This window comes from Musa acuminata, chromosome BXJ1-10 (assembly GCF_036884655.1).
Source record: "Musa acuminata AAA Group cultivar baxijiao chromosome BXJ1-10, Cavendish_Baxijiao_AAA, whole genome shotgun sequence".
In the NCBI taxonomy this organism is placed as follows: Eukaryota; Viridiplantae; Streptophyta; class Magnoliopsida; order Zingiberales; family Musaceae; genus Musa; species Musa acuminata.
Genome location: NC_088336.1, coordinates 20003510 through 20028633, shown reverse-complemented (window position 1 = coordinate 20028633; position 25124 = coordinate 20003510). Strand labels below are relative to the sequence as shown.

The window sequence follows — 25124 nt, the reverse complement described above, 5'->3', positions numbered from 1 at the left end:
AATTATTAATATTATTCGTTGTATAAAAAAAGTATTTTGGGGAATTATGATCACAGTGTTTATAACAGTCGTTATGTTTGTGCGTAATCCTATCGCATTAAATAGAACGTAACGGGAATGGTTACGACGACCGCTACCGAGTCATTGTATACCGCTGTCTTCGATTCCGTTTCCATATATAACGCTGAGAGCGAGTGACCGGAGGGCAAAGGTGGAAACAAAGCGAAGACTACGGTGGCTGCGAGGCGACGGGGAGGAGTCACCATGGAGGCCTACAAGCTCTGGGTGAGGAGGAACAGCGAGTTCGTCCATTCCCTCGAATCGCTGGCCAACGTAATAGCCCTTTCAATTCTCTAGATCTCCATCTTCTGTCAAAGATTTTGTATTGTTGATCCCTTTCTCCCTCGAAGTTTTGCTAAATTGTGTGGGAAATCTGCTGCCCTAGGGTATCACTTGGCTTCTCCCGGAGCGCTTTTCCAACTCCGAAATCGGATCCGAAGCAGGTTCGACATCTATTCCTTATCGAACTTTTCCTTTTGGGGGGTGTTGTCTTTTGTCGTGAGGGAGAGATTTTAAGTCTTAAACAAGCTAATAGTTGATGACATCGTTCTTTCGAAGTTTGGATTTGTTAAAAGTTGAATATTGAAGCTAAAATTGGGCAAAATATTTGGTTGGCAACATGATGTTGGAGATATGGTGTTTGGTTTGCAGTGTACGCTTTATTGGGCATAATCAGTACCGTGAACCAGCACATAATTGATACAACTCCGACAAGGATGCGACCTCATGGATTCGGAAAGTCGACGTTTCCTTCGTCTCTGTGTGTGTCCGCACTTAAAGATGTGGAGACAGTCGTTGAGGTTGCAGCACAACAGTTTGCTGGTGAAGAGCGCAAGTGGAATTACCTTACAGTGACTGAAGCCGTAAAGTAAGATGTTGCTTCATAATCTCATTATTTTTTTACTTCTGGTTCTTCGTTTCCCTTCTTTGAGCCTGACATGGTTTGGTGTAGTACAGGGCATTTGTTAGGTTGACCGCTTTCCGTGATAGCGGATACAAGATGCTTTTACAAGGTGGAGAGTTAGTGAACATGGATGAGAGGCTAGAGGTTTCTGGAGTCTACCATGCAAGGAATGGGGATTCTGGCGTGTCTGGTGGATATAATAGGCCTGAACACATCCATGGTTATCATGGCTCCATACCTAGGAGTTTGGAAGGAAGAGCCATATCAGCATTAAGCCGCTTTGGCGAGAATGCAAAAATGGCATCAAATCCAATGTGGTTAAACAAGCTTTGCCCGAGTTCAGAGGCCACCCCTGGTATTGTGTTTACCAACATTTATGATGGCCATGCAATTTTCTTAATTCTGATATGTAGCAGCATTTCTTTATAATATATGCTGGAGTTATGTTATGGTCTTCTTCTTGCAGCTCTTTTGTTTCAGAAGCCCACATTTTCTACTCTCTGGTTCCAGAAGGGGCTTTCTGGTAGGTTATTTTTGACAGGAGAGGTGCTCTCTGTTCTGAGACCTCTCGTATATGTCCTTTTCATTAGAAGATATGGAATTCGATCTTGGAAACCATGGTTGATTTCACTGGCCATGGACCTGGCTGGAATGAACTTGCTTTCACATTCTACAACTTGGCATCGTAGAAGCAATGATAAATTCTATCAACTTTCTACCTATGAAAAGGATGAGGCAAGCGTAGCTTAGTGTTTTCTTACAACTGAACTCTTTTAAAACACTTTGTTAATTGCTTTAGTATTAAAGAATACAAGTTATTAGTCACCTTTATTTCCGATTCTAACTTCTCTGTCTCATTCGCTCTATCATTTGTTCCATTTAGTTAAGAAGGCGAAAGCTGGTGTGGGCACTTTACATCATGAGAGATCCATTCTTTAGCCAGTATACAAAGTAATGATACACCTAGTTTTGGGCTTATGACCTACTCCTTGTACTTTCAGTGCCTTTCTGATTATGTTCTTACATCTTTTATCTCCAGGCATCATCTTGAAAAGACTGACAGATACTTGAGTCGTATCCCTTTAGTAGGGTTCCTTACAGGTTCGACTTTCAATATTCATGTTCTCTAATAAAATCTTTGCCAAACTTTTTCTCCTCAACGTGATAGTAGTTTATGGATTTTGCTTCATTCTTTTTATGCAGCTAAACTTGTAGAGCTAATCGTTGGAGCGCAGACACGTTATACGTACACATCAGGTTCATGAGGAGGAAAACCCTGACAGTAATGTCCTTCCATATTAAAAATGATCCTGAACGATTGATTCCTTGAAATTCTGGTACATGGATCATTTTTCTCCAACATCTTAATCGAGGAAGTTTGTTACTTCGGTTAAGCAACGTATTGATCTATACTGCAATTTTCATGGTGTATCTGGTATATTAGTTGCTTCGGCCAATTCCCACCCCTATATGCGATTATTGGAAAAGTATCTGTATTTAGACCATATATTTTATAGTCAAACAATATGATCACTTATATGTTGATCAATTATGGACAAGTTATTACTTAGAAAACACATTGAGCAAAAAGATTATCTGATTGGGCCATGTTACTATATAGAAATTTATTAAATGAATATCAATAAAAAAAATTCTGTTATGTTAATTTGGTCAACTGCATCATCTGTAACTCTAATGCTACAGAGACTTTTAATTTAACATTGTTAATTATGGTTTACTTAGCCCTCATCAACATTGCATAAAAGGGGCAATTTCCATTTTGTGGTAGCCAACCAGGTAACCATTGGAGCAGTATTTTCTTCTTTGTATGATGCATCCTGACCATTAAAGTTCATTATATTGGCAGTAATCATGTCTAAATTCAAAACTTGGAAAATTTGTCCAAGAATCCTTTTATGATATAGAGGATCCTATGGTTAGAGCATTAGTATAATTTAATAGTCTATGTAAGAAGTGACTTATGAGATAATTAAAAGCATCATCACATGGGCGCTGAAGTTCTTATAACAAAAAACTCATCAATCATAACCTGTGGCATGGTGCATTAGTATATGGAAAAATTTTGTCCATTTTAAAATTCTTGCAAATAACAAATCCTCGCTTCTATGACTACTAAGTTAATGGTGATTCTTTCTTATATTTAATTATATTTGAATTCATCTATAAATTTGCACATTTGTATCCTTATAATAAATATTAATTCATAAACATGATAATTGTCTGCCTTTTACATTTGCATTACATCGATTTTTGGTACTTCTGACTCATTTCTTTGCATACATCTAGAGATGACTGAACTGAAACTAATTTAGTGGTGAATGATAGCATGCCCATCTCTTTAATAAGCGTACAAATATTTCATTTTCTATGGTATTGGTTATGAAGACATTGAGTAGCTTACTTTAAGATTAATTATTGGTGAATGACAACATTCCTTAATAAGTGTGCAAGTATTCCATTTTCTAGGGTAATGGTTATATAGTCATCGAGTGACTTCCTTTAAAACTTATTTTGGGCTTCTATTCATTGGTTATTAACTTTTAACAATTTTTCACTCAGAAAAGAATAAAGAGAAGAGTGAGTGGTGGCATTTGATTTAGCAATTTCTAATCCTCTGTGATATTGTTATCCTGAACACACTTTATCAACTATAACATATAGGCAAGCACTCTTCTCGAGTGATTCACATTATTTCAGCCTTCATGTCTCAAGTTAGATCTTGAACTCATGTGACCGAAGTCTCAAAGATGATGGAGAAGTCAAAATTCCTGGGTCATGACATATCTCTTTGTTGCAGATACTGCAAGGAGTGAGATAAGGACCCCAAAGGACATCTGTGAAAAGATGACTCCTTGCTTTCTCATTTGATCTCCTCTAGCTTCTGCTACCACCTCTTTAAACTAATTAGTTCACCATGCAACAGGGTGTAGCATTTTGCTGACGACACCCCAACTGGCTTGATTTTTCACTACTGCATGGAATTTCTTTGTTTTCACAGGTACACCTGCTCATAACACATATTTTCATGTATACAACCAGAGGTGAGGATGGATATTTTCCAACTAAGGTTGTGCCTTTCTGGATTTTAATTTGATAAGGCAATTCAAAAATCTTTAGGTTCCTCTTTGTTTATAGTCCTAACTTTAGATTATTCGTTCAGTTTAATTGAAGCCTCTTATAATCAGTTGTTTAAATAATATACGAGCTTTGGTTATATAATAGTTCTTAGGCGAATGTAAATAAGTTGTTTCCTGTTATGTAGTAAGACAAGATCGACAGAATATTGTTTTAATTGTTGCATTGAGTCGTTGATAACTTTTCTACTCAGTGTTGCATCTCCTCTGAGTTATTTGCCTTTTCATAATTCAACAGATTTACCTACAGCTAGGGTGTCATACCTGAACCAATGTTTCTTTGACTTGCCCTTTATCATTTAGCCTTTTGGTCAGAGACAACTCAATGCAATTGGGAGACTTTTGGCACTTCCAGTCACATTCCAACAAGATTAGGCATCAACTGTTTGGTCTGCATCTACCCATTGCCTCTGAAATTTTGGAAGATACAGAATTCTGATCAATTTTTTTCAGTGATTATGCGAGTGTTTTTCAAGTGTCTTTGAATTCAGAATCATAATACTGCTTGTATTTGGCCAAAGCCGTCCCTGTAACAAGTGAATGATGCTTGTGCAAAGGAACAGTCATATGACTCAGTGAAGATAAGCTTGGAAAAGTGGTAAGTTCTGCAAGGATCAAACATTGACATGGCATTAGCTGCTATTCATATTTGCAGGGGCATTATATATATATTCACATTTTACATGGGATGGCAAAGTTAAGAAGTAATGTTGCTTTATTTTGGGGTTTTCATATACTATAAATATGTATAAATTTTTATAAAGCATCTCTCCCATAAATCTATGTAAAAAATCTCTCCCAAATATTTGGTTGGTTAGAAACAATGCTAAAGTGTTTTATAGATTCGTTCTAACATATTAGTTTTCAGGATTATTAATGTCAAATATAGCTTCAATCAAATAGTCATTATATATATCGTATTAACAATCGACAGATAGAAATGGCTCGGTATACAAATGAGATTTTTTGTCTCATATCATACAAATGATAGCTTCAATTTGATGTGGCTTCTTGGTATACAAATGAATTCCATTGGGGATAGATATGAGATTTTCATTTTTTATCTACTTGAAGTATTTTCAAAAGAGAAGTATTTTGCAATACTCTATCACTATTTTTAATACTTGTCTATAATTATAATTTTTAATAAAAAAATTATAAATATTATATATTTAAAATTTATGCACAAAATATTCACGGGTCATCATTCGTATATATGTTGGTATGTGTTTGCATGTATTTATTTTACTACTCAATCACTTAGATGAGTAACTAATATTTTTATCTATAAAATAGGATTTATAATTGGTAACCACTATAATTCTTTATAGCTTCATACAAGTGAGCATGTATTATGTCATATATATAATATTTTAAAATTATTTATATAAGATATTTATTAGTAGGCATCTCATCCTGTGATTTTTTTAGCAAGCATAATCCTATAACATAATATATGCATAATAAGAAAGTAAAATTATATGTTGAAATAATTTAAAATGATTATATGCACAAGTAAAAATAATAACAAATTCATGGATTTCTATTTCCCATATCATAATATGAATGTGTACTTTCACGTTGCATGTCGATATAAAATATATATATACTCTCATACTACATATCATAATATATATATACACGTGTATTTCCACATCGCATATTATTTTATATGTATGCATTCTCATACCGCATATTATAATGCATATATGTGCTCTTATGCTGTATGTCATAGCATATAAATGTATTACACGTCGTAACATATATGTACACTCCTATACCGCACGTCATAGAATTTATATGTACTTTTGCATCTCACATCATCATATATATATACATGCATATAAGATATTTTTATCATAATTCATATTCTTTTATACTTATAAAAAAATTATATATATATATATATATATTCATATTCATATTCATATTCATATTTAGCACATGCTTAGCTCATGATAATCATATCATTCGAAACATGCTTTCCAAAATATATTATAAAGATAATAATTTATACGATAATTATTTTTTAATAAATTAAACTTATACTTTTTTATTTAAATTAAAATAAAAAGATGTCAATAAAAGATCACGTTCCTTAATGAGCAAGTGTGCGGATTTGGTATTACTATTAAATTAGGAGCATAGGGTCATGAGATGTCTTAATTAATAACCCTATCTCTTGAATTATTGATTTATAATAATGTATAAATAAAGTTTGATAAAATCCATGATAAATTAGACTATACTCAACCTGAAAATTTATCTCAATTTCATAATTAATATTTTAATAATTTACTTTATGATTATTGAACTAGTTATTATCACTCAAACCATTGCACAATTCTATCAAGAAATTTTAATCTTGTATGATCAAACGATCTTGAATTATTATAAAAGTTTATAAAAAAACTAAGAGACATATAATTTTTTAATTTAAAATAGATTCATTTGGAGGCTAAATACCCTCTTAATTCACTAACAACATATATTTTATTCTTAACAAATTGGGTTGGGATTATTTGAACTTGTATATCTTATATCTTGGCGCATAAAAATAGTATTCACTTAATTCCAAATCTCATAATACCCTAAGAATTTTGTTTTAAATATATCAAAATGAGAAAGCCTAATCATATCAATAAGGAGGTCAATTCAGCTTAAATAGAATATTTTCTTAGAAAATAAAAGCTTGTGAGTGCCTTAGATTGGGATAGAAAGTACTCTATACACCAATCTCAAATTAGAGTCGTACCAAAGGCTTTAAAATAATAAGATATTCATACAAAACATATCTAAAAATCAAAGATAAATTAAAAAGTCTATGTTACTTAAAAGTAGATAAAAAGATCAACCTATAATCTATAAAGTTGAATCCCAATGTATAATAATGAAAGAATTGAGTTTTTCTTATCTTAATTTTTCTTAAAGCTGGGGTTTCTTGATCTCCATAAGAAAAGCTGAAAAAATAATCGAAAGAAAGAGATAAATTTGAGGTGCTTTAGATGTTATCTTGAGATATAGTGTTCAATCCTATTAGAGCTTATTTTAAGTTTTTTTCTTTTATTAATATCATTATAAAGTTATAACAATTTCAATTGAATCTAATTTGATTTAACAAAGATGTTATTTTGGCCTAAACTTATCTTTCACTTATGTATCAGTATAACACTTGTCTTTGATTTGTATTTTTATTTAATTTTTATTACTCCATTTATATTTATGTAGTTTATGATCTTCCAAATATATAATATTAAAACTCAATTTTTTTACATTAATCATGGTTAAAATTATTAAGTCTTGAGATTTGCTTAAGACCGATTAAAATTCAATCGTTAATTAATGTGCTATGCTTAAAGTACATGCTCAATCAATATTTCATAGAACACAAAAAATAATAATTTTAAAAACATATACTTCAATCTTGAAAGCCGAAAACATCAACATATCAGTTATCATATATATAAAGCATAGACATTACGAATCATATTACTAAGTGAGGATAACATGGTTAAACTCAAACTCAATGCCTATAATTTTAATATTTCAGCATAGCTAATTTTAACTTACTTTTAATATAGTTAAAAATTTTGTAAATAATAATAAATAGAATATTCTATTAGAAGTTGAAAACACTAATTGAGATTTGCCTCTTCCATTAAGAATTATTATTTGTTTTGTTGCTACACACACAATATATATATATATATATATATATATATATATATATATATATATATATATATGGTTATGATTATATTTGGATATATTTGATTGTGATTACATGTGGATATATTGGGTTATGTTTATATTTGAATATTATATATAATAAATAATATCTCTATAATCGTTCGAGTTTATATACTATAATAATTTAAAAAATAAAATCAGAAGAGAAGGAGAAAACCATCTCAAAGAAAATGCTTATATTCCTCTTTCTTATTCCCGTCATCTGTCTTCCTCGCTCGCATCGACGGACAACTTTGATCGTTCCTCTCCCGTGTCCTCGATCACCATTCTCCCCGATCGATAAGCCATCATCCCCCGAGATCTCCTCCTCTTCCCTCACACCTTCCATCTCCCTCTTCCAATTGACTCCAATATTGTGCAGCGGATGAGCCTTCTCAAAGATATTGTCAATTCCTTCTCCGAATTCTTCTCCCGCGCCCCCGCCGCCTCCGATCGATCCCCTCCGCCGGCCCCCGACCGCATGGAACCCTCGCCCTCCACTGCGCCGGCGGTCGTCGGCGAGCGGGTCGCCCTCAAGCTCAAGGGCTACTTCGATCTGGCCAAAGAAGAGATCGACAAGGCCTTCCGGGCCGAGGAGTGGGGCCTCACCGAGGATGCGGTCGCCCACTATAGGAACGCGCAGCGCGTGATGCTCGAGGCCAAGGCTGCTCGAGTCCCCGATGCCGTCGCGTCGAGGTCGACAATTCTGTGGACGTTTGTCTCTCTGTTTGTTGTGATTCGAGAGCGAGAGGAGTCTAGCGGTTTTCTGGTCCTCAGGGAATGATCCTCTTTTGCAGGGACAAAGGTCAGGTGAAGACCTATCAGCAAAAGATATCCACATGGCAGGAGCAGGTTGCGGAAAGGCTACAAGTGCTAACCCAGAGGACAGGTAAAATCCTTCTAAGGAAACAAGTTATTATGATGAGTCGTATCTTGCTCAAGATAATTAATCATCTTCCTTCTTCTTCTCTCTTATGATAAAGCAGGACTACCAACTATGAAGGTATGCATCTGTCGACTGCACTTTTAAGTAATCTTTAGTCTCCAGACTGATTACTTTCATGCAATTATTGACATTGCTTGTTTGGGGGTTTTGGATTGTTATTTTGGTTTATCAAAGAGATGGATGTTTGATTTCATGTTTTCTGTAATTTAATTGGAGGTTTGGAGAGTTGTCTTCCATCAAGTGTAGTTGCTTCTTTTGCTTCATATACTACTATGGAGAACAGATTTACATTCATCATATTTCTAATTTTTCTGGGAATATCTAATTGGTTAAGTTTGCTAATACAATCTGATCTTATTTGCTAATTGTTGCCTTTTTTTGTATTTGGAAAGCCTTTTAGTAAAGGGGCCACATATCTCATTAACTTCATCTGTTACGTCATACCTGTTTTGTTGTCGTGCACTGGCTGCTAAACATGATGTTCAGATGGTTTGACATTTCGTAAACATTTCATAACAAAGGGATTAGGCAGAGTTGTTGAATTATGCAAATAGTAACTGGAAATTCCACAGTATCTTAGGAGCATATTGTAACGTAGATAATGTAGATTGTGAAATGGATAAAATCTGCACTGATAATTAAAACAGCAAATATCTGTACCTTTCCTGCTTCAAGATAATCTAGAATGCTGTTCAGTCATTAACTTTAATTTGCATGATCTAGAGGCCTGTTTAGATGGATGTTAATGTTAACTAGTGATCTAAATTGATTCAGACTAAGGTTTTAAATGTTGACATCACTGGTATTGACTGGTACAACCAAATACTAATATCGAAGCATATGGCTAAATATCAGTTCAATACCATTATTTTTATGTTTTTTGTTATTTTATTCAATGATATCAAGGCCAGTGCAGATTGGTATACTGTTCAATGTACTGGTATAGTACTAGTCCAATAGGTTATTGTAACTGGTATAGGACTGACATTTAAATCCTTGGTTTAGATAATAATAAAATTGTTGTGTAACTATATTCGTACGGAGATGTCAAATGTGGATTTAGATAGATAAACTAAATTAAATATACACAATCAATATCTTCTCCCTAATTACTTTAATTACATAGACCAACTAACTGAACAACATATATGACCAAATGTTAATTTTTAAGTGGCATATATATTTTTTGACAATTTTGCAAAATTTATACCAATTTTTGGCTACTTACATCAACTGTCCTTCCTCTGAGCTTGGCATTGGCTGAGAGAATATGACACTATGTAACATGTGGATGGAACTCCACTGATTTTAGTAATAGACTAAAACGCAATTAAGTTATCCTATTTTCCAATTGATTTCTGCTTGTCTACAAACACATAAGTTGGAAAAATGTAGGTATACATGTTTTTGTACTTGTCTATATGCATATGCATGCCGTGAAAGTAACCTATGATTTTTGCATTTTCATGTGTACAGTGTCTATTTTCTGTTGTGTTATTTGGACATAATTTTTTCTTATCCATTTTCTCTAATCCATGTGCTTTATTCAACTTTATAGACCTCCCCAAGTTATGCTACAAGTAGACCCATCTCATCTACAGTTCCCACTGCACAGAAAGTTACCAAAAATTTGCCAAGTTTCAATAGTAGTCATCAGATGGTTGGTAATAAAAAAAATAGCATCAGCAACTCAAGGCCTGGTCAAGAATCTATCAAAAATTATGATGATCGGCTAGTTGAAATGATAAACACAGCAATAGTGGACAGAAGCCCTGCTGTTAAGTGGGATGATGTTGGTAAGAAATTGTGAGATCATAATTTTATTGTACTTTTTGCATAGTATGTGAAATACTTTTATATGATATGCAGCTGGTCTTGATAAGGCCAAGCAAACTCTCATGGAAATGGTAATTCTACCAACTAAAAGAAGAGACTTATTCACCGGCCTTCGAAAGCCAGCTAGAGGTGCATCTTTAGCAGAGGATATTAGTGCAAGCTTTGGTATACAGAGGAGCCCTAACTTTTGACAGTAAAATTTGAAATTTCTTAGGTTTGCTTCTCTTTGGTCCTCCTGGTAATGGGAAAACAATGCTTGCCAAAGCTGTTGAATCAGAATCAGAGGCAACGTTTTTCAATGTTTCTGCTTCATCTTTAACTTCAAAATGGGTACTTGTCATTAATATATTTGCATAAAAAGGTTCTCTGGATCTTTGTCTGGAAACTTTGACAGCAATAAATTGTTGTTGTTCTGTATCATTGGTGAACTAGGTGGGAGAAGCTGAGAAGCTTGTGCGGACTCTTTTCGAGGTTGCTGTTGCTAGGCAGCCATCTGTAATCTTCATGGATGAGGTATTCTACTCCAGTTCTATGCTTTATTTATTTTACACTAATTATGATGTTCCTTTCAGATATCTTTAAAATCTTAAATTTTTTTATTTGACCAATTTTATGTTAAATATCGTGTTCTATGCATTGATAGTCGATCGTCAGATTGCTGATTATTGTTTGGTCATCTTAAAAGAAGATTAATGTTGAAAATCTGGAAAGAGGTACTTTGTTAAATTAGGGAATCCTTGAATGCATGATGATGGTCAATGGAAGGAAGTGTTTAGCACGCAGACCTTGTCACTTTAACTTTCATTTGCATCAGTGGGATTATGTGCACAAAAAGAAATGAGGATTATTTGGACAAAAAGAAATAAAAATGGAGGGTAGAGAAGATAATCATGATCATGGTTAATTACTGAAATGAAAGATGTGAACTTCTTATTATATTAGGTTTGTTACTAGTAATCATACTGCCTGACAGAAGAAACAGTAAACTATCCTAAATGCCAACTATTTATCTTAAATTACTCATTAAGTAGACGGTAATTCTTGATGACTTATGATTAACAATATTCGTTTGTTGGTTTTAATTATAAAATCGTTGTCCATGTATTATGTTCAATTTCCTCTCAGAGCTCATCCTTTGGGTTTCTAAGGTTTATGGTCAAGTTGAACAATATCATCAGCAAACTGCATGAGTCCTGAAACCTTAATCCGTGATCATGGACTGAAAAAGAACAGAAATCCTTGCTTTCCTAGTAGCTTTAACATTTTATTTATGAAAGAAGTTTTGGATCTAGCTATGGTTTTCCACTTCTGATGGTAGTCAGAATTAGCAACAGGAATCCTTGAAGCATAAAATATTTAATAAATCTGATATTCGTTTAGATGCTAAAATAAGAGGAGGCAGAATTTAAAGTAAGTTCCAGACCTTGTACCGCATCTTAGAGTTTTTGGATGATGAGGGATTGAATAAAACTGAACCACCGTCTTAAAGAATATATATATATTTTGCTTTATCTGATTTGTGTAATTGTGGATCCTACATATTTTTTTGTTATTTCATCATCATAGGATATTAAGAGAGTATTATATATAGAATTGCTTCTGAAATTGGATCAGTGACTTTTCAAGCATGGTTTTTTTCTTTTATCTTGATCAATTTTCACTAGCTCCATACTATCAATTCTTTCATAAAAGAACCACTGTGTACTTCTGTAGGAGCTAATCTTATCATCTGCCTAGAGGCAATGACTCATGTTGTTATGTTTGAAAATCTGATTCAAGTTGTTTCGTTTGAGGTCTAGCTGATTCCTCTGTTCAATCTTATGTAAAAGGTGAAAAATCATTTTATTAATACTGGATTTTGTTTTTGTTTTTTCATATTATTTCAAGTAAATTACATTGCATTCTGCAGATAGATAGTGTATTGTCTGCTAGGGTAGCTAATGAGAACGATGCTAGTAGAAGGCTAAAGTCAGAGTTCCTCGTCCAATTTGATGGAGTGACTTCTAAGCAGAATGACTTTGTAATCGTCATTGGTGAGAGAATACCTCTCCTTTTAGTTTGACATGTACAAGTTTTTATCTTCCTTCTCCTTTGGCTTTATCTACTTTCTCTCTTCATGCACATAAATGCATATTCAAGGGGCAAGTATTCGTGCAGGTGCAACTAATAAGCCACAGGAGTTAGATGATGCTGTTCTGCGCAGACTGGTGAGTTCAATGTTGGCATGCCTAGAGAAGGTTCAGCACATAAGGGATTATATCCACCTAAGGACTCACTTGCTTTCTCTGCTTTTGTTTTATGATTTGGTTACACTCAAAACCAAATGTGTAATCACATGGATGGTAATTTACATGATATATTAAAATTTAGTATTAGGATTTATAAGAAAAAGAACAGTCAGCCTATTTGAGAGATTTTGTTCAAGGAAAATTCTAGAAATAACTAATATATGAAAAAGGAAAAGTTAATACATGAAGCTAATGATTTTTCTTAATTTTTCCTAGAAAAAAGGGAGAAATCTAAGAAAATAAACCCTGTATCTTTTTATCTTATGTTGATTACTCTTTTATTCTGAACTTCTTTGGAACTGAACTTGTTGTAGCGAAGTTAGCAAAGTATGATGCAATAAATTGTTTGAATTTTTGAAATATTTATTTATTCAATGCAGATATATACACAATAGTTTGCATATACCACATGGCTTGGACACAACAACTGTCTTATATTGCCAAAACAAAAACAAGTGACAAAGGGTTGATCTTTGAATACGAAAAAGAATGTACACGTTGCAAATGTTTGATATGCATGTTTGCTGCTTTTCTTTTACCTTTTTTCTTTTTGTTGGGTACTTTTTCATTATCTTAATGAAAAGATTTGGTTTGGATAGGTTTGTTTATCATCTGCTTAAAAAAAATAGTCAAGTGAGTCTCCCCCCCATTATTTTCAGTTGCTAATACTTCTTTTGATGGTTCCAATCATGTGGGCAAATGGGTCCCACCTACCCAGTTAAAAGAAATTACCAGCACTGTAAAATAATGGAGGATCCTGGTCTGATATAGTCATACAAGTGTAACATCTATGATGCTTGGTTAGGAGAAAGATAGGTTTTAGATTTTTTGCATATCTTAATGCAGCTGAATCAAGGAAATAGACAAGGCATGCAGCTGGTTGAAGAATCATGTATTAAGGTGGATTATAAGAATCATACTTGAGAAGTCAGTTAACAAGAGGAACCCTGGATGTTTGCTCTTATGTATGTATGTTTTTGGACATACTGGATGCCTAAATTAATAATGGATTCTCAAATTATATAGTCATGTGGTGGGACAGTAATGTCTTTGAGAGTGGAAATGGCAATAAGAGAGAGCACAGGAAGTGAGGTTTTTCACTTTGCTGAAGCCACTGAACAGCAGAGTGAGAAAATCATATGATGCTTACTAACTTGGGAATACAATTCAATTTTTCTTACAAAATTTTCAAGTTTTGATGTAAGCACCTTCTGTTATGTGAAAAGATAACATATATATTTTGGCTATTCTTTCCTTTCTTTCCATATTAGTCTACAATAGATTTCCAATAATTAGCGTGAGATGGCTTTCATTATGTAATGACGTGAGCAATCATCATTTGTTCCTAGACCACAATATTGTTTGTCTAGGTAGAATTGATGCCTCTGATGAACCATAACATCCTATAGAAACCCAGTCATCTTGTTTTGCATCAAGCTCCTTAGGAATTTCAAATGTTGAGGGGGATATAGAACAATTTATCAGTACTACATAGTATTGGGGAATCCCTCTGGCCCATATATATCACAGATCTCGTGATAAAGATGAGACATGTAGTTTTTGGTATGTTTATCTTTAAAAAATGTCATGTTGGTGCTCTTTAATGACTTGTAGGAAGGCAGACCAGGTCATAGAGAAAATCAGAAAATTATTGACACTAACGGATTTAGATTGGGATTTTGGTGTTGGATTGGGCAATGGTGATAATATATTTTCTCGTTTGATAATTGGCTATGGGATGTCTTTAGAAAACAGATTGGGCACAAACAGTGTCTCTGATTCAGATATTTGTTTGAAAGCAAATCTCTGTTGTAACAGCAAATATTAGATGGTATCTACTGCCTGCAGTTAATTTCAAACAGGAGGAAATATGGAGGTGAGGAAATATATCTTTAATGAACTAAAAAATGTATTTGTTTGGTTGCCAAGGTGAGATTTATTTCCGGTCTTGGGTTTATATTAAAGGGACAGGCTGTGAAGTGGATTGGTGCAGTATTCTGTGGTCAACTGAAAACACACCAGACATTCATGAAAATTGATTTCTAATTAGTTTATACTTTGTATTATAGTGTAGATGCATTTAGGAATATATGGGATCTGACCTTGCTTATAGTACAGAGATATTTGTTAAAAGCAGGGATAATTAATGAGTTTGAAGGTGTGGTGTCAATTCATTGAGTTAAATCTGTGTATGGTAGCATCTTTTTCTTGTCTCTTTAATGTCCCACTGTTTGCTAACAAATATATTAGGTATTGAGGTTTTTACCTTTTTATTATCATGCATTGAAATCTTGGATCAGGTAAAGAGAATATATATCCCACTACCAGACGAAAATGTGAGGAAGCTCCTCCTTAGAAATCAGCTGAAAGGTCGAGCATATTCATTACCTAGTAAGTATGAAATCATCACTTTGACTGCAAACTTCTCCAATAACACTGCTACAGGAAGTAAAGTAGAATTTCCTAAACAGCAGATGTACTGAGCTTCATGTTATCTTTCTTATTTGATGATTAATAGCAATATGTTGTACAGGTGGTGATCTGGAAAGACTCGCTAATATTACCGATGGTATTATCTTTTCTGATTCCATATATATTCAGATGATATGTTTTTCTTAACTAAGTATTATATGTTTAGGATATTCTGGAAGTGATTTGCAAGCCCTGTGTGAAGAAGCTGCGATGATGCCAATCAGAGAATTGGGTCCACAGCATATTCTTACTATAAAAGCAAGTCAGGTGAACATCAAAGCTTGTACCATGTTCCGATTTCTGCTTAGAAGTTGCAAATCATAACTTATAAGGAGTCACATCAATCTTTCTTTGCGGATTCATCTCTGCCTGAATCCATTTTTTTTAAGATGGATCTCTATTCCAATCAGAGAATTGGGTCCACAGCATATTCTTACTATAAAAGCAAGTCAGGTGAACATCAAAGCTTGTACCTTGTTCTGATTTCTGCTTAGAAGTTGCAAATCATAACTTTTAAGGAGTCACATCAATCTTTCTTTGCGGATTCATCTATGCCTGAATCCATTTTTTTTAAGATGGATCTCTATTTCCACTTCTAAGCCATGGTCACTCTGTAGATCTACTGAACTGAAACTGTTAGAACTTGAGCATCATTTGCCTTGATGCCAAGCTCATGTTAAAGCTTTCATGATGGTGTGGTGGATGTATATCATTTTTTGTCATGATGATCCCGGAAGGGTTTCTATGAAATTCTGGTCTCCACAAACCTAATAAATGATATATTGTTTCATTGCTCACTTATGCCTTAAGAAAGAAAATAATTAGACTTTCTAATTCTGATGTAGCCCCTTACAGTAACTCGTTGATAGAAAATTGAAGACATCTTTGTACTTCAGGTGAGACCACTAAGATATGAAGATTTTCAGAAAGCAATGGTGGTTATCAGACCAAGCTTACGGAAGAGCAAGTGGGAGGAGCTCGAGCGGTGGAATGAAGAATTCGGTTCAAGTTGAGTTACACAGCCAGATTGGGCAGAAATTATATCCAACTGAACGGTAAACTTTCCTGTCATATAGATACACCAGAAAGAGTAAAATTGTATGCCTTAGTTAACCAGAATTTATACTGTCACAAAGTTTCGTATGGTCCCAACTTTTTAAAGTCAAACTTGTATATGTACAGTTTATTCCATGGTTGCTTGCATCCATGTGACTGCACAAAGTTGTAAATATGTTTTTTTTTCATTGAACATTGAGCATGTTTTTTTATGTGCAAATCTATTGATGTGAAAAAGGATCAGTTCATGATGATTTTCCTGCTTGTGTTATCAAATTTCAGATGTTGTTTGCTTGTTTAGGATAATATGTTGGCCAGCCAATGCTTGTTAAGCTGTGCTTGCTTGATCACTATGATTCCTGAACTTTATATTATCTTATCACTCAAGTACTATTGCAACTTTCTTCCATTAGTCTTAATATAAAAGGCACATGTTTTGTTTACATGACATAAATATGAATGAGAAAAAACTGTATCACTTGAACATTAGTTGAAAAATTAAAATCCAGAGCATACTGAAGATTTTTACCACTGACACTTGTGCCAAGTTGATATTGTGTGCCCAAGTCAATTTTTAGTGAAGAATTTGGTGTATGGAAGTTGGTATTTGGCTAGTGGATTAAAATTTAAGAAGTCACTGAAAAATATTTTAGGGGCTCAATTAAATTTGGACTAAAAATCAGATTTAGTGGTGTAATTTACCTTTTTTGTTTATGGTGGTGTTATGGGCAGACCTCCTGTCGAGACTCGTCATAAAATGGTCCAATTTCAAGATTGGTCTTCAATCACCGGTCTAGTGAAGGTTTTGAATCCCCGAGTACGAGATGGGGCATACATTATTTTGTGGCTGGAGAATATAACCCATTTGTCAATGGTTCCTGGACAAAACCAATCCTAATGTGAGATCACAAAGAGAAAGCAACCATGTGAGTGTTAGTCATTTGGGCAATACTTGATTCATATTTTCACCATCCATGGTAATTTGCATCATTTGGGTCATGTTAGGCGTTACAGAGGCATTTCACTAATGAAACCGGAGACACTACTCGAAGATAAATTATTACTCCTACGCGACTCAAAGACGGTAGAAAGAAAACAGCAATCATAATAGACGCACCAATGCGACACACTCCGACGACTTCGACGAGGTGCCCATAACCGATCCCTTCACAAGCCCAGGCAGCGCATCATCGACTCCCGCACCTCCTCCTCCACCTCGGCGCCGCGGACGAGGTACGGCATGGAGTCGAAGGCGCGGGCGATGGCGCACAGCACGGCATCCCCGGCCGCGCACTCCCCCGCGCGGTGCCCGAGCGCCGCGATCATCGCCTCGGGCTCATGCCGCATCGCTCGAAGGGTGTCCGCGCACGACCGGCCGGGCACCGCCAGCGTCACCGCGAAGCAGTGCGGCCCGTCGCTCTGGGCCACCCGCACAACGCTCGGCCCCCCGAAGAGGTTGTGCAGCCCGCCGAGCGCCTCCTGGTACGCCCCTCCAAGAAACATCCCCAGGTAGTATTCTCCCCCCTTGATCTCGTGCAGCGGGAGGCTCGACTGCCCACCGATGAACCGATCCACCTTCCCATCGCTGTCGCACGTCAGATCGGATAGAATGCCCTTGACTCCCGGCTGCTGGTCGAGGTGGTGAATCGGGACGACCGGGAACAGCTGTCCGATCGCCCAGAAATCGGGCATCGAGGCGAAGAGCGAGAGGTTGATATGGTATGTCCTCACTGGATCAGCCACTCCCAGCTCCTCTGCCACGAGGTCGCAGAGACCGTCGACGGCCGCCAGGTGTTCGAGGCCGAGAACTCCGTCCTTGAAATGGTCGATGCATCTCTGCCTCAACTGGTTAGCATACACAGCGCAGGTCTCGTACTCGCCGCAGTAGGCAGCCGCCATCAAGTTGTTGTAATCGGAACGAGCATCGTCCGCCAGCTCGTCGAGAAATAATGCAGAGTTTGGGCCGACGGACGACAACGGCGCAGCTCTGGTGGCGTTGGATGAGACCGCTTCGAAGATGAGCACCGACTGGTGCGACACGAGCGCTCGACCGCTCTCGCTGCAAATGATCGGATGACGTACACGCTTTCGGTCGCAAGCGAACATCACGGCCCGGACCACAGCGCCGGCGTATTCGTCGAGCCCGTAACCCACCGACATGTCCGAGGCATCAGAGTGAGAGCCGTCGTAATCGATTCCGAGGCCGCCGCCTATGTCGATGACGCGCATTGCGGCCCCGAGTCTCGCGAGCTCGCAGTAGATTTGAGCGGCCTCGCCGACCCCATCCGATAGCAGCGACGTCGTCGGGATCTGAGAGCCGATGTGGAAATGCAGGAGCTGAAGGCAATCGAGCATATCCAGGCGTTGAAGCTTCCGGGCGACTGAAAGGATCTGCGCGGTGGTCAACCCAAACTTGCCCTTCTCTCCGGAGGTGGATCCAAAATGGCCGGAGTGCTTGGTGCGGAGCTTGGCCCGGAGACCGATCACCGGCCGGACACCGAGTCTTTGACCGGTATCCACCACCGTGTCCAGCTCCTCCTCCTGCTCCAGTACGATCACCGTGTTGAGATCCATGCTCCGAGCGAAGAGGGCAAGGGCGATGTACTCCTCGTCCTTGTAGCCGTTGCAAATGAGGAACGCATCCGGGCTCCCTCTCGTGAGGCAGCTCATGGCGAGGAGGAGCTCCGCCTTCGACCCGGCCTCGAGGCCGAACCGGAACGGTGCTCCAAACTCCACGACGTCCTCCACGATGTACCGGTCCTGGTTGCACTTCACCGGGTAGACCCCCTGGTAGCGAGAGCCATATACGTTGGAGCGGATGGCGAAGTCGAAGGCTTGCTGCAGTGACTCGAGCCGGTGTTTGAGGACGTCGGGGAGGCGGACGAGGAGCGGGAGGCGGAGGCCTAGCCCGCCGGCGGACTTGGGGTCGGTGGCTTTCTTCACCACCTTCATGAGGTCGATCTCTTGGTGGGCGAGGGTGGCTGCGCCGTGCGGCCGGACGGCGATGTCGCCGTCGGAATTGACGCAGAAGTAAGGCGCGCCCCAGCCTTCGATCCGGTAGAGGGAGGCGGAGAGGTCGGTGGACCAGTTGGAGGGGCGGTCGGCGGTGACACCACCCGCCGTAGTCGGAGTGTCGCCGGGGAATGTCCCCGGCGCGGGAAGAGCGCCATCCCAAGCGAAGACGTAGCCAGGGGGCGGCGCTGCAGCATCTACGCACGCGAGGGCCGGCATCTCTTCCCGATCGCAGAACAATAGTCTACTTCTTCAGATCTCGGTCAAGATGGGGGCTTTGCAAGCCGCCGAGGCCGGAGCCCCGGCCACCCCCCCCAAGACGAAGCAGTAAAAGTCTGATACAGAGAAGAAGAGCCCTAGCACGCCCTCAGATGATCCCGGAATCCCCCACGCTGGCCCTCAGAAGACGGCGTGACAAACAGATCGTTCGACGATCGAATACCAACAGGAACCCCAGAGCTGCCGGGAAACCGCCGATCCTGCCGCAGCCGCAGAGTGCCAAGAGGGGATTAAGAGGACGGAGTACCCTAACGATAGACCCAACGGAGAAGGGGCAGCGTTAGTATACAAATAGGAAGAGACGAGGAACGACAACCCGGCGACGATGGTGGGCGAGGCGACGGGGTTTATATAGTGGGCGGCTTGATCTTTATTCGGCGGAAACAGAACGGTGGACGATCAATTGATTTATCAGGTTATATATGGGGTTTACTTGTATCCGTGTCCGACCCCATCGAATCGCCGCGTGGCCCCGCAAGGAGGGCGCCACGATGAGCCACGCATCAGCGAGTCGTGTGGATATAGCGGATTGTCTCGTGGGAATATCGCGTGAGATTAGTCGGGTGCTGTTGGAGATAAGCACGTCACTGCGTGCCAACATCTTTCTGCCCAAACCTATCGCGTCGTTTGCCGATTCTGTTTTAACGCGACTCCGGCGGAACAACGTCACTATTTACGTCGTTTTCCGCACTCGTCTTCGAGTCACCCTCCGGACTTTGCGCCGGGTTTGACTTAGTTGAAAAATCTGGGCCCCGCGGGAGTCCGAAAATGTGGGCCATGATGACCCCATCCGTCAACAAAAGCGGTCCCCGCAACAACTCGAAGGTACGTGTCCGCAACGTAGGGGCAAGTAATTTACTGTTCCCTGTTTAAATATAAACATATTATATGTATACCATTTCAAATCCTGCTGGTTTTTCAGAGAATTCCAAGTTAAATTAAACACTTGAGAAAAAGACTTGGAGTTTGTTCCGAGTGGCATTTGATTATTAAAATGGCATTCCCATCACATCTAGGAGTACTAATTAAATTATCTTTTGATGCGGTTTTACTAAAATCAAGATGCCAGTACACAAATAATTCTATTTTCTTTGCATCTTCTTTCTTCTTGCATGTGAATAGAATGGCCCAGTAGTGATTGGACAATTGTCCTACACCCAGATGCAAATTCCAAAACCCTAACCCTAGATTCATACTTGAGCACATTGCTTAGACTTAGGGATGAGTAGGACATGTCCCATGATGTTAGGCATCATTTGAGGCAGCTGGTGATCGGTCATACAATAATTTGGATGAGCTACTTAGGCGTACTGAATCAAATCTTACGGGTGATTTGGTCTCTCACGGACTTGATATATGAAACCCATGCACATGTCATCTCCATGAAGATTACAGAAGACTTTTCCTTGATTTATGGGGTCCATATGATTCATTTACCATCTCAATTCGATGACCCAAAGTTGTACCGATCAAATTATTGTTTCACCGATCGCTTCCATCCGGTCGAATTGAATTCGATCAACTCGGACCGGGGAAACCGTCCGGACGAGTAATCTTAAGAATAAAGCGTATACATACACATCACACACGTCGACGTATCAACTCTTAGTATATAGGCTGCCGTATACCATAAAACTAAGTTATCTCAACAGCGCATTCACATGAGACAATAGAAAAATACGCACGAGATACATGAGAGCGTAGACCGTTGTATATATTTCGTCCCTTTGATCACGTGATTGTCTTGTGACTGATCTGATGCGCGAGCACGTCGATGGATATTCCCTTCCGCTTACCAACCTCGTCTTTCGCGCTGTGGTTACATATATAAAACCAATCACGAGGCAGGTATATTTGTGGGTAGGTAATTGTGCAGGGATGTTATCGTTTGTTGGTGATGACTTGTGGCTGATTAGAGCCGTTGGATCTTATGGTTGGTGAGTTTTTGACCGTTCGATGGCATGGCTACGCCATCCCCTACAGATGGCGTTGGAACATTGGACAGGCGGGTTCTGCCATCCCGCCACGTGCCCTTCTGTAACCCATTAAATCACCCGCTGCTCCGCGCAGCGACGAGCACTACGGCAGACACTCCAAACCGGAATGGACGAGCTCATCATTTCCCCCTCCTGCTCCTCCTCCTTGAACGCGCCGGCGGCCGCCGACCTCCAGTACCGGCTGCAGAGCTTCCTCCTCGCGCGACCTGAGTGGTGGGCCTATGCCATCTTCTGGCGCGCCTCCCCCGACCATCGTGTACTCTCCTTCGGCGACGGCAACTTCCGCGGCGCCCGCAAGAGCCGGGGGTCAGACGACTCCGTCGACGACGGCGAGTGGTTCTACGTCGTGTCGCTCAGCCGATCGTTCGTGGTGGCCCGAGACGGGGACGCAAATCCCGTCCCCGCCCGCGTCTACGGCTCGCTGGCGCCGGTCTGGCTGGCGGGCGTGCGCGCGCTCCAAGCGTGCGGGTGCGACCGGACCCGCGAGGCTCAGCTCCACGGCATCGAGACGCTCGCGTGCTTCCCGGTCCCCGGCGGCGTCCTCGAGCTCGGATCCGCCGACTACATCGCGGAGAACTGGGTCCTCGTGCGGCAGGTCAGTGCCATCTTCAACACGACGCCCCACGACGCCGCCATCGCCGGCGCAGAACCGACGGCCGCCCCGGCCCCTTTGTCGGCAGCGAGGAAGGATGGGGCCGGTCTCTCCTCTTCGGTCGACTCCGAGCACTCGGACTCCGACTGCCACCTGTTGGCGGAGCGCCGCAGGCCCAAGAAGCGAGGGAGGAAGCAGGAGAGCGGGTCGCACGAGGGGCCAGCAAACCACGTCGAGGCGGAACGGCAGCGCCGCGAGAAGCTGAACCACCGCTTCTACGCCCTCCGTTCGGTGGTGCCCAACGTATCGCGGATGGACAAGGCGTCCCTGCTGTCGGACGCCGTGGCCTACATCAAGGAGCTCGAGGCCAAGGTCGACAAGCTGGAGGCCGAAGCCAAGACTGCGAAGAAGGAGACAACCACCAGCGCCACGACACACGGCACCACCACCACAACCACAACCACCTCAGCGACGGCGATGGAGGTGGAGGTGAAGCTGCTGGGAGCGGAGGCGCTGATAAGGGCGCAATCGGATGACCGGAACCATCCGCCGGCGAGGCTGATGGTTGCGCTACGCGACCTGGGGCTCCACGTGCACCACGCGAGCGTGTCCTGCGTCAAGGAAGCCGTGCTGCAGGACGTGGTGGTGAAGGTGCCATGTGAGTTGCAAGGCCATGAAGGTCTCAGGGCTGCGCTCCTCGCCAAGCTCCAGACGAGCTAAGCTGAGCTTAGCTGAGCTTAGCTGAGCTGCCACGTTACTTAGTGTCTTCTTCCTCTTCTCCTTTGTGCGCATGTGACTCGTGCTCTTAAGGCCTCAGGGCTGCGCTCCTCGCCATTGGGATCTATTGCATGCGCATGACGAGGAAGACGCTCGAAGGAGATGGTGGAGTCTGTGTGTGCATGATTGAGGTAGGTAGCGCTTAGTTGGCAGAGGCTGTCGTCGTCTTGGATACGTGAAACGACAAGGCTAATAACTTCTTTGCCGATGATATGTATCGATCGGGACTTGTCCCATCAAACTAAGACTATGTGATGGGTTAGTGATAGGGGAATAAAGTTACGTAAGCTTTGGTTGCAACCGCGAATGACATTTAAATGTGATGAGGGGGACTGTTCGTGTCACGAAAAAAATGCATGCTTTATTGGATGATTATTTTCATGATAATAATTATGGTAGTTTATTGATAATCTCATGACATGTCATGTGTCCTACCAACTACCTTATCACATCGGTTAAACCATTTTTACACGTCACTCCACACTATATATTGGACACTTAGTCAACCGACTCATTGACTTTTATTTTCGCACGATAGTCATAATGTTAGATGCACGATAGTCATACATGTTGAATGATGATGGTCGATGATTCTGTCTTATTAGCTCTTCGCTTAAGTCAAATAATTATCCCAACTCCTCTATCGTATATTTATCGGACATTCTTTTCATGTGATGCATCTCTTATTTTTTCGATACCAAATTTGTTCGATCTTGATTGGCTCCGAACCCTTGACGTAACGAATACTTAGAACCTATAAAATCACTTATATTGATGATCTCAATTATTTACACTAGTGTAAGTCTACTTGCATCGATCCTCTCTGGTATAATAATCTATCGAGATCTATTATTTTGAATTTGAGTCGTAAATCTAGTAAATTTTTTTTATAAAATGATATAATTATCATAAATTTGACAATGAGAAAACTAATAGCGATAGAGAGGATGATATTGATGACCATAATAGAGAAATAATTGAGATACAACAAATATCATCCTTTGAGAACAAATAAAAAATCAAGAGTAATTTGATCCTTGTAACAATCACATAAATATTTACACTCACATGAACCTCATGCGTTATTTTTATTAGTGCATAAACACTTATAATAATGTAAGATTAAGATAAGAATCGACTAAATATGTTTATCGCAAACGCCATCGGATACACCAACGGATAAAATAGAATAAATGATTAGCTAGAAGATCTATGTATACTAAAGAAATGATGGTAGGAACCAAAGAAGACAAGTGTAGGATAAAAAAAATGGAACTCCATTCTCCATATCTTCTTGGAGACCTAATCCTACTTGAACTTAGTTAAAGATTAGATAAGAGTAATGGTCGGCAATGACATAGACAACAAAAAACCATTAGAAAGGAGGAAGATCCAAACATTAGTGAGAAGATAATCCATTCCCATTTGTACTTAGATACATTATATATTAGGATCAGATCTTAAACTCTCAATCATAATTCAACTTCTGATAGATTATTTATGATTCAAATGCATGTGCATGAGAAGACAAATGTGGTTAGTGTCGAAATAATGCTATGCCTTTCTTTCTCTCTCCTATAAACTAATGCAAGCAAACACTTGACCGACCATAGTTGGGACTTCGAGAATGAGATTCCCTGATGCCCATTATAGAGAATAAGATTGGGTGTGGCATGTGAAATACCATTCAAATGGAGGTTTTATATGTGTTTATCCTACCAAGGTTTAGAAATAGAATATTTACACTCCATTCTGACTTTGGAATTAACATCTTGCACGTGCTAAGAGTATATTTAATTTTAAATTGATCCGAGATCTAGTAAAGGTTATTAGTCTCATTCTAACGACGAGTCTCAAGTGAATTTCATCCTAAATATATCTTTTTCGAACAACCCGTATCGAATGAGAAAGACTTGTGATGATGATGATGATGATGATAAAAATAAGCTTCTTTCTCATAGTCATGATCTTCGTGAGCACTAGTGACGATTAACGAGGTCGAACATCTTGTTTAAACTACT

The 25124-nt window shown here is 39.4% G+C and overlaps 4 protein-coding genes across 4 annotated transcripts; 3 read left to right on the top strand and 1 right to left on the bottom strand.

Moving 5' to 3' along the window:
* The first annotated feature begins 200 nt into the window (after positions 1-200).
* LOC104000465 (peroxisome biogenesis protein 16) lies at positions 201-2559 on the top strand. Its single transcript, XM_009422525.3, has 8 exons — positions 201-333; positions 446-503; positions 712-928; positions 1018-1319; positions 1431-1699; positions 1848-1915; positions 2004-2065; positions 2168-2559. Exons 1-8 carry the CDS (start codon positions 265-267, stop codon positions 2227-2229), a joined length of 1107 nt encoding a protein of 368 aa, XP_009420800.2. The 5' UTR covers positions 201-264; the 3' UTR covers positions 2230-2559.
* Positions 2560-8058: 5499 nt separating this feature from the next.
* On the top strand, positions 8059-16704 carry LOC135595389 (uncharacterized). The gene is made up of 13 exons (XM_065086232.1): positions 8059-8544; positions 8646-8737; positions 8835-8851; positions 10353-10590; positions 10664-10759; positions 10845-10960; positions 11063-11143; positions 12540-12663; positions 12788-12837; positions 15219-15309; positions 15452-15487; positions 15557-15657; positions 16287-16704. The coding sequence occupies exons 1-13, from the start codon at positions 8234-8236 to the stop codon at positions 16401-16403; spliced, it is 1470 nt and encodes a 489-aa protein (XP_064942304.1). The 5' UTR covers positions 8059-8233; the 3' UTR covers positions 16404-16704.
* Positions 16705-17471: 767 nt separating this feature from the next.
* Positions 17472-20124, bottom strand: LOC135595388 (arginine decarboxylase-like). Its single transcript, XM_065086231.1, has one exon. The coding sequence runs from the start codon at positions 19675-19677 to the stop codon at positions 17614-17616; it is 2064 nt and encodes a 687-aa protein (XP_064942303.1). The 5' UTR covers positions 19678-20124; the 3' UTR covers positions 17472-17613.
* Positions 20125-21372: 1248 nt separating this feature from the next.
* On the top strand, positions 21373-23653 carry LOC135594943 (transcription factor MYC1-like). Its single transcript, XM_065085451.1, has one exon. The coding sequence runs from the start codon at positions 21841-21843 to the stop codon at positions 23044-23046; it is 1206 nt and encodes a 401-aa protein (XP_064941523.1). The 5' UTR covers positions 21373-21840; the 3' UTR covers positions 23047-23653.
* The last annotated feature ends 1471 nt before the right edge of the window (positions 23654-25124 follow it).